Source organism: Macrobrachium rosenbergii, chromosome 4 (assembly GCF_040412425.1).
Source record: "Macrobrachium rosenbergii isolate ZJJX-2024 chromosome 4, ASM4041242v1, whole genome shotgun sequence".
Taxonomy (NCBI): domain Eukaryota; kingdom Metazoa; phylum Arthropoda; class Malacostraca; order Decapoda; family Palaemonidae; genus Macrobrachium; species Macrobrachium rosenbergii.
The window spans coordinates 4,272,813-4,283,439 of NC_089744.1; the positions used below are offsets into that span (position 1 = coordinate 4,272,813).

At 37.2% G+C, this 10,627-nt stretch overlaps 1 protein-coding gene across 1 annotated transcript; it reads right to left on the reverse strand.

Moving 5' to 3' along the window:
* Positions 1-2,003: 2,003 nt before the first annotated feature.
* LOC136830103 (uncharacterized) lies at positions 2,004-3,790 on the reverse strand. Its single transcript, XM_067089299.1, has 2 exons — positions 3,762-3,790; positions 2,004-3,096 (listed from the first exon to the last, which is right to left on the reverse strand). Exons 1-2 carry the CDS (start codon positions 3,771-3,773, stop codon positions 2,032-2,034), a joined length of 1,077 nt encoding a protein of 358 aa, XP_066945400.1. The 5' UTR covers positions 3,774-3,790; the 3' UTR covers positions 2,004-2,031.
* Between the last annotated feature and the right edge of the window lie 6,837 nt (positions 3,791-10,627).

Here is a 10,627-nt window from a genome sequence, read left to right on the forward strand (position 1 = left end):
TTCCTCGAATACCTAATAAATTATCAAGGTCAACGCTGGCAAAATGGGAATAAGCGGACCGCCCTCTAATCACTGTATCTGCTGAATCGTAGACGAACCAGAGCAGACAGATTCCAAAACACTGGATCTTTCATACATCTACACAAAAGGCTCATCAGTAACACATCGCGTCTCGCACACACCATGAGCAATTCACCTCTATCTTGCATGCTCCCCCTTCCTTCCAGGATATTAATTCTTGTACGCCATCTATCCAGCACTTTCCAGATCTTTTCTCCTATTCCTCTTAACACGCAAAACATGCATATATATGTATATATATATATATATATATATATATATATATATATATATATATATATATATATATATATATATATATATATATATATATATATATATATATATATATATATATATATATATATATATACATATAATAAAAATATATATCGCTCTCTCTCTCTCTCTCTCTCTCTGCCTTCCTATATATCTATCACTCTATCTATCTGCCTTCCTATATATATATATATATATATATATATGTATATATATATATATATTTGTATAAATAATATACTGTGTATATATATATATATATATATATATATATATATATATATATATATATATATATATATATATATATATATGTATATAATATATATATATATATATATATATATATATATATATATATATATATATATATATATATATATATATATATATATATATATATATATATATATATATATATATATATATATATATATATATATATATACATATATATATATATATATATATATATATACACACATATATGATCTGGCTCTGAAAACGATATTATAACAGTAAACATTTTACGACAAGCAGGGATAATAAAAGGATAAGCACTTGACATCAATGCATCACCACGAACTCATCATAGTATGTATTACAAAAATCGGATTTATCTAAAGAGAAAATAATAGAGAGAAAAAAATAGCTATGAATAAATACATACTAAGTTTGAATGCTACATACTTTTTCAACCGTCACTGTTCTGTAAATAAATGTGCTATGCAAAGCTTGTGAGAAATATAAAAATATACACAGAAGTCTCCCCACCTGCTCCAATAAAATGAACCTGCAGGGAGCTAGTGCCGTCAGTACATCTCACGTGTTGCACAGTAGGCATTACTAAATGGTGTTTGCGGTTTCCTTTCGGCTCATAGCTGAACCTACTGCCATTCCCGCTTCCTTTCTTCACTCTTGCTGGCCAACCTCACCAAGTTTTGTTCCTTAGTGCGAATGTGGGGTTTTCTTCAGTTCCACACTTGGATCCTTGTGCTTCATTCATCTCTGGATCTCTCTATCTTGCTGTCCTGCTCCAGTTCTCTCTCTTCACTGTCTTGTGCGCTGAATGGCAGAAAGTGCCCCAGTGCCTAAATGACTGTATAGATTTCATAAAATCAAATAAAAATAAAATAAATATCAGAAGCCTCTGTAAACACTGCTGTCAAAGTTGTGATGACCAACTTCTGTTTTAGGTTAATGCCTTTGCCTATATTCCTTTATGTACAGTAACCGTTAATAATTGTTCCTATAGATAAATAGATCATTATTTCTTTTTTACCCAAATACTGTCTTACAATTCTTTCCAAGGTTACCAGGCCAATTGCATGTTAGATTTCAGATTTTTCCATGATTAAATTTCAAAACTACTTTGTGATGCACTGAAGCATCTAGGCTCTTGGTTTTAAGTAATTAATGGCAATAGACTAGCAGAAATATGTATTCTCTTACTTTCTTTGGTGCAGTTGTTCTCTTAGGGGTATAGCGAACATGAAGTCTTTCTTGCACTTTTTATGTGTCCAGTGTTAAACAAATAATACTTCATGTTATAGTTTGAAAACAGTTCAGCAGATTATATATAAACTGACTTGTCAGTTTCTGTTAAAATCGTCCAATCTAAATTAAGGGGTTTTTCTACCAAGAAAGGTTAAGGAGACCAAATATAAAAGATAAAATTCTGTTTACTAGATTTTATGACAGCCTGAAACACATGAAATTATTAATATCATTCTTCCGTGTCTGAGTTATGAAGAGGGCAAGCCCAAAGTTACACATGTATTTGTATATTTTGAAAATCTTATCCAGAAAAGCCGAAACCTCCGTAAGGCCTATGGAAACCTCCAGAGAAAGGACGTCCGTAGAACCTATGGGCTTCTGGTTCAGGTTCTGCACTTCGCCTCCATCGTCTGTGGAATCCGAAGGATGAGCCAAAAGGCCTGTGTCCAAAGCCATGGTGTCCGAAAGATGGAGAAGCTTCAGGTTCAGGCTCTGCATCAGCCTCTGGATCAGCGCCACGCCTCCAGCGTCTGTGGAATCGAAGGATGAACCAAAAGGCCTGTGTCCAAAGCCATGGTGTCCGAAAGATGGAGAAGCTTCGGGTTCAGGCTCTGGATCAGCGCTACGCCTCCAGCGTCTGTGGAATCCGAAGGATGAACCAAAAGGCCTGTGTCCAAAGCCATGGTGTCCGAAAGATGGAGAAGCTTCAGCCTCTGGATCAGCGCTACGCCTCCAGCGTCTGTGGAATCCGAAGGATGAACCAAAAGGCCTGTGTCCAAAGCCATGGTGTCCGAAAGATGGAGAAGCTTCAGGTTCAGGCTCTGCATCAGCCTCTGGATCAGCGCTACGCCTCCAGCGTCTGTGGAATCCGAAGGATGAACCAAAAGGCCTGTGTCCAAAGCCATGGTGTCCGAAAGATGGAGAAGCTTCGGGTTCAGGCTCTGCATCAGCCTCTGGATCAGCGCTACGCCTCCAGCGTCTGTGGAATCCGAAGGATGAACCAAAAGGCTTGTGTCCAAAGCCATAGCGTCCGAAAGATGGAGAAGCTTCGGGTTCAGGCTCTGCATCAGCTACAGCTGTGGCCTCAGGCTCTGGATCGGCACTTCGCCTCCAGCGTCGGTGGCCAAATGAGGAAAATCCTCCCAAATGAGAGCCAAAGCCACCATTGTAGAATCCGCGATTGAAGCCTGGATCAGCTTCTGCCTCTGGGTCAGCAACGCCATTTGCGATGCAGAAAGAGGCAATCACAGCAACGAGTACCTGGAAATAAAAAATTTCTTAAGGTAAAAGAAGAAAAGTTATAAAGCTATGATCTTATAAAACGAAAAGTCTTTTCTACTATTCTTTTCCAAAATGTTCCTTTTTTGAGGATTAAAGAAGAGTAATAATTAGATATGATAGTACTGACGAAATGTTTGTTTTATAAATTTTATGCCTTAAAAAGACTGTAGTATTCTGTGATTCTGAAATTATTGTGGAATTAGTTTCTGTTTTTGGAGTTGATTTTTGTTTTATTATTTTTCTACTACTTTTCATACCTACAAAAACGATGGTTTGTGTTTCTATGGCAGATCTTTATCATTAAGAGGCACTTTTTAAATTTTACGTTAATCCGTATGTGTTTACCGCGATTATTTCCATAATGACAAATCCCACATGACGACTGAAAATTTGAATAACAGAAAGAGGTGCCAGACTGAAATACCCGAAAATCTGCAGCTGTCATTTACATTATAATTCAAAAAGCAGTGTAGGTTGATCAGCGTCTCAGTGATAGAAAGTTTCAGGCTGGAAAACAAAGTATTTCGTTTGTCCAAATTTTTCAAATGATATTGAAAAAGATTGTTTCCTAGCATCTGCTTTCCTCTACTTCAGTGGCAAGACAGAAGATCAGTTATAAGTCAAGAAAAGCAACGAAGACTCACCAGCGTCTTCATCCTGAAGTTCTTCAGAATAGCACTGGAGAGAAGTGATTTCCAGACCAGAGGTGGATCCTTATATACAGGTCGGTGGAGTAAGCGTGAATTTCCCAATGATCTTTCCCAATCACTTATTCACCCCCCCAACCCCATCCCACCAGCTCCTATCCCATCACCCACCTATCCTTGTAGGAACGTTGACCTTTTCAGGGGATTGTTATTTCTTTCTAAACCTACAGACTACAGGCTGCTTTACTATAATGACAAAATATCAGTTAAGTGACAAGAACCCTGTAAGCAGAAGAGAGAGAGAGCAATGGGGATATAGTTCAAAAAGAGAGAGAGAGAGAATAGTATATATTTATATATATATATATATATATATATATATATATATATATATATATATATATATATATATATATATATATATTTTGTTTGGTATTTTTGCTTGAATGTTAGCACTAATGTAGGAAATTTCGCTGTTATGCAGATTACGTAGGTAATACCTTAAGTACCTGTATAGTTTCGCTAATGTTCTATAATTAAACGTTTAATGCAATTAGTAGATTGCGTAACCAATGTCTACTTTAAATAAACAGTGCCAGGTGATGAAAAGGCGATGATCAATACTCCGTTCTGAAGATATACTTTTATTAGTAAAATTATAAAAACACTGGATACAAAGAAATTGTAAGAATTTCAAACAAAGGAAGGTTTCATTAGTTTAATTTCATTAATCAGATTTTTAATCATTGACGATATTTGAAACAAAAAGGTCTTGAAACTGATGAAAAATATGGCTTTCTTCTGTCTGATATTTTCGGTTGCTTATTTATTATTATAACTTAGCGGCGGATAGAATAAAAATATTTGCTTAGTAAATTGTTTCTCAGTCATAGCTTCCGACGTCCTTGCCTGTTGCTAAGAGACTAAGAAGCTAAAGATTGTCGTAAAAATTCACCATATAGAGGAGTTGTATGATTGCATCCTTGCTAGCAAATTTCTCTTTATAAATGTTGAACCACTCGTATGATCGACTACACAGTTACTTCAGACCATCATTCTTATTCCTGATTTTTAACACCAGTCACCCGTTTCGTGAAGTCTGACAGCCAAAACTGAACCTCTCAAACTTTGACTTGTCAAAATCCGTCACCTTAATCCTGAAAAGGACATTCAACTACTGCATTTAGATACCTAGAAACTGTTCAAATTTTTCCTGCTCTTTAGGCTCATATTTATCTCTAAAACTGTAGATGAGCTCCGTGATGCTTTCTTTTTCGAGATTTGGCTTGCTGGGATACCTGTAAAAAATCGCCAGGGTCAACATAGGCAAAATGAGCGTTACAAGTCTCCCCACCTCTAAAATCAAAATATATGCAGGAGCTGAGAATCTAACAAGGCCCTCTTTTGCACAGCTACACATTACAAAATGGTGGCAGTTTTTATCGGCTCATGAGCTGAACCTACTGCCATTCCCGCTTATTCTTTCTTTGCTGGCCAACCTCCCAAGTTTTATCTAACAATGTGGTGGCTTCAGTTCCACACACATCGTTGTGCTTCATTCTATCTCTAATCTATCTTGCTGTCCTGCTCCAGTTCTCTCTCTTCACTGTCTTGAAGCTGCAATGGCATTACTGCCCTAATGCCTAAATGATTTTAATACATGTTTATAAATTTATTAATTTGTTTTTAAAATAAAGTGAGACCTCTTCACTGCTGTCAAAGTTCTTTGACCTTCTCCTACTTTTAAACGAGCACCATATTCTTTGGAAGCTTGAATTTCAAGTCAACCTGTTAGGTTTGTTCCATGTAGATAAAGTGTTCATCTTCTGAAATAATAATTTTTAATAAAATACTAATAATAATAATAATTTAATAGGTAATAATAATAATTGAATCGTTAGATGATTTTAGATTTTTTCATGATTAAATTTCAAAACTACTTTGTGATGCACTGAAGCATCTAGGCTCTTTGTTTTAAGTAATTGATGGCAATAGACTAGCAGAAATATGTATTCTCATACTTTCTTTGGTGCAGTTGTTCTCTTAGGGGTATAGCAAACATTAAGCCTTTCTTGCCATATTTTAGTGTCCAGTGTTAAACAAAAAATACTTCATGTCATATTTTGAAAACAGTTCATCAGATTATATAAACTGACTTGACAGTTTCTCTTAAAATTGTCCAATCTAAATTAAGGGTTTTTCTACCAAGAAAGGTTAAGGAGACCAAATATAAAAGATAAAATTCTGTTTACTAGATTTTATGATAGCCTGAAACACATGAAATTATTAATATCATTCTTCCGTGTCTGAGTTATGAAGAGGGCAAGCCCAAAGTTACACATGTATTTGTAGATTTTGAAAATCTTACCCAGAAAAGCCAAAACCTCCATAAGGCCTATGGAAACCCCCAGAGAAAGGACGTCCGTAGAACCTATGGGCTTCTGGTTCAGGTTCTGCACTTCGCCTCCATCGTCTGTGGAATCCGAAGGATGAGCCAAAAGGCCTGTGTCCAAAGCCATAGCCTCCGAAAGATGGAGAAGCTTCAGGTTCAGGCTCTGCATCACGCCTCCAGCGCCTGTGGAATCAGGATGAGCCGCCTCCATCGTTCTGCATCAGGAATCCGACGCCTCCAGCGATGAACCGAAGGATGAAAAAGGCCTGCGTCCAAAGCCATGGTGTCCGAAAGATGGAGAAGCTTCAGGTTCAGGCTCTGCATCAGCCTCTGGATCAGCGCTACGCCTCCAGCGTCTGTGGAATCCGAAGGATGAACCAAAAGGCCTGTTCCAAAGCCATGGTGTCCGAAAGATGGGAAGCTTCAGGTTCAGGCTCTGCATCAGCCTCTGGATCAGCGCTACGCCTCCAGCGTCTGTGGAATCCGAAGGATGAACCAAAAGGCCTGTGTCCAAAACCATAGTGTCCGAAAGATGGAGAAGCTTCGGGTTCAGGCTCTGCATCAGCTACGGCTGTGGCCTCAGGCTCTGGATCGGCACTTCGCCTCCAGCGTCGGTGGCCAAATGAAGAAAATCCTCCCAAATGAGAGCCGAAGCCACGGTTGTAGAATCCGCGATTGAAGCCTGGATCAGCTTCTGCCTCTGGGTCAGCAACGCCATTTGCGATGCAGAAAGAGGCAATCACAGCAACGAGTACCTGGAAATAAAAAATTTCTTAAGGTAAAAGAAGAAAAGTTATAAAGCTATGATCTTATAAAACGAAAAGTCTTTTTTATTATTCTTTTCCAAAATGTTCCTTTTTTGAGGATTAAAGAAGAGTAATAATTAGATAAGATAGTACTGACGAAATGTTTGTTTCATAAATTTTTTGCCTTAGAAAGACAGTAGTATTCTGTGATTCTGAAATTATTGTGGAATCAGTTTCTGTTTTTGGAGTTGATTTTTGTTTGATTATTTTTCTGCTACTTTTCATACCTACAAAAACGATGGTTTGTGTTTGTATGGCAGATCTTTATCATTAAGAGGATTTTAAATTTTACGTTAATCCGTATGTGTAATTACCGTGATTATTTCCATAGTGACAAATCCCACATGACGACTGAAAATTTGAATAACAGAAAGAGGTGCCAGACTGAAATACCCGAAAATCTGCAGCTGTCATTTACATTATAATTCAAAAAGCAGTGTAGGTTGATCAGCGTCTCAATGATAGAAAGTTTCAGGCTAGAAAACAAAGTATTTCGTTTGTCCAAATTATTCAGATGATATTGAAAAAGATTGTTTCCTAGCATCTGCTTTCCTCTACTTCAGTGGCAAGACAAGATCAGTTATAAGTCAAGAAAAGCAACGAAGACTCACCAGCGTCTTCATCCTGAAGTTCTTCCAGAATAGCACTGGAGAGAAGTGATTTCCAGACCAGAGGTGGACCCTTATATACAGGTCGGTGGAGTCGAGCGTGAATCCCCGATCTTTCCCAATCACTTACTTCACCCCCCCAACCCCATCCCACCAGCTCCTATCCCATCACCCACCTATCCTTGTAGGAACGTTGACCTTTTCGGGGATTGTTATTTCTTTCGCAACCTACAGACTACAGGCTGCTTTACTATAATGACAAAATATCAGTTAAGTGACAAGAACCCTGTAAGCAGAAGAGAGAAAGAGAGAGAGAGATAAATATATATATATATATATATATATATATATATATATATATATATATATATATATATATATATATATATATATATATATATATATATATATATATATATATATATATATATATATATATATATATATATATGTGTGTGTGTGTGTGTGTGTGTGTGTTTGGTATTTTTGCTTGAATGTTAACACTAATGTAGGAAATTTCGCTTTTATGCGGATTACGTAGGTAATACCTTAATTACCTGTATATTTTCGCTAATGTTCTATAATTAAACTGTTTAATGCAATTAGTAGATCGCGTGCCAATGTTTACTTTAAATAAACAGTGCCAGGTGATGAAAAGGCGATGATCAATACTCCGTTCTGAAGATATACTTTTATTAGTAAAATTATAAAAACACTGGATACAAAGAAATTGTAAGAATTTCAAACAAAGGAAGGTTTCATCAGTTTAATTTCATTAATCAGATTTTTAATCATTGACGATATTTGAAACAAAAAGGTCTTGAAACCGATGAAAAATATGGCTTTCTTCTGTCTGATATTTTCGGTTGCTTATTTATTATTATAACTTAGCGGCGGATAGAATTTCTATTTGCTTAGTAAATTGTTTCTCAGTCATAGCTTCCGACGTCCTTGCCTGTTGCTAAGAGACTAAGAAGCTAAAGATTGTCGTAAAAATTCACCATATAGAGGAATTGTATGATTGCATCCTTGCTAACAAATTTCTCTTTATAAATGTTGAACCACTCGTATGATCGACTACACAGTTACTTCAGACCATCATTCTTATTCCTGATTTTTAACACCAGTCACCCGTTTCGTGAAGTCTGACAGCCAAAACTGAACCTCTCAAACTTTGACTTGTCAAAATCCGTCACCTTAATCCTCGCAGGACATTCAACTACTGCATTTAGATACCTAGAAACTGTTCAAATTTTTTCCCTGCTCTTTAGGCTCTATCTCTAAAACTGTATGAGCTCCGTGATGCTTTCTTTTTCGAGATTTGGCTTGCTGGGATACCTGAAAATCGCCAGGGTCAACATAGGCAAAATGAGCGTTAATAGCTCGCTCTAAAATCAATATATATGTGCTGAGAATATAACAGTTCCCTCTTTGCTGCTACACACTCACACACACACACACAAACACACAAACACACATACACACATATATATATATAGACATATATATATATATATATATATATATATATATATATGTGTGTGTGTGTGTGTGTGTGTATGTGTGTGTGTGTGTTTGTGTGTGTGTGAGTGTGTAGCAGCAAAGAGGGCCTTTATGTGAGTGTGTGTATGTGCGTATTCTTTCTTTAGCACGAATCCCTTTTATCTAACAGGGGTGGCTCCAGAAAGAAAGCACAACGTTATTGCAACACACTAACTTAATCTAGTTGGAACTTCAGAAGTTCAAGCGAAGATGCAATGCATTACTATCCTAATGCTCTTCTCCTTACATTTTAATACATGTTTATCTATTTATTAATTTGTTTCTTCGTTTTAATAAGTGAGACCTCTTCACTCGGCAAGTCTCTTTACCTTCTCCTACTTCCAAACGAGCATCATATTCTTTGGAAGCTTGAATTTCAAGTCAATGGCCCCTGTAGGTTTGTCCCATGTGAACAGTGTTCATCTTCTGAAATAATAATAATAATAATAATAATAATAATAATAATAATAATAATAATAATAATAATAATAATAATACTGAATCGTAGATGATTTTAGATTTTTTCATGATAAAATTTCAAAACTACTTTGTGATGCACTGAAGCATCTAGGCTCTTTGTTTTAAGTAATTAATGGCAATAGACTAGCAGAAATATGTATTCTCATACTTTCTTTGGTGCAGTTGTTCTCTTAGGGGTACAGCAAACATTAAGCCTTTCTTGCCATATTTCAGTGTCCAGTGCTAAACAAAAAATACTTCATGTCATATTTTGAAAACAGTTCATCAGATCATATAAACTGACTTGACAGTTTCTCTTAAAATTGTCCAGCCTAAATTAAGGGGTTTTTCTACCAAGAAAGGTTAAGGAGACCAAATATAAAAGATAAAATTCTGTTTACTAGATTTTATGATAGCTTGAAACACGTGAAATTATTAATATCATTCTTCCGTGTCTGAGTTATGAAGAGGGCAAGCCCAAAGTTACACATGTATTTGTATATTTTGAAAATCTTATCCAGAAAAGCCGAAACCTCCGTAAGGCCTATGGAAACCTCCAGAGAAAGGACGTCCGTAGAACCTATGGGCTTCTGGTTCAGGTTCTGCACTTCGCCTCCAGCGTCTGTGGAATCCGAAGGATGAGCCAAAAGGCCTGCGTCCAAAGCCATAGCCTCCGAAAGATGGAGAAGCTTCAGGTTCAGGCTCTGCATCAGCCTCTGGATCAGCGCTACGCCTCCAGCGTCTGTGGAATCCGAAGGATGAACCAAAAGGCCTGCGTCCAAAGCCATAGCCTCCGAAAGATGGAGAAGCCTCGGGTTCAGGCTCTGCATCAGCCTCTGGATCAGCGCTACGCCTCCAGCGTCTGTGGAATCCGAAGGATGAACCAAAAGGCCTGTTTCCAAAGCCATAGCGTCCGAAAGATGGAGAAGCTTCGGGTTCAGGCTCTGCATCAGCTACGGCTGTGGCCTCAGGCTCTGGATCGGCACTTCGCCTCCAGCGTCGGTGGCCAAATGAGGAAAATCCTCCCAAATGAGAGCCGAAGCCACGGTTGTAGAA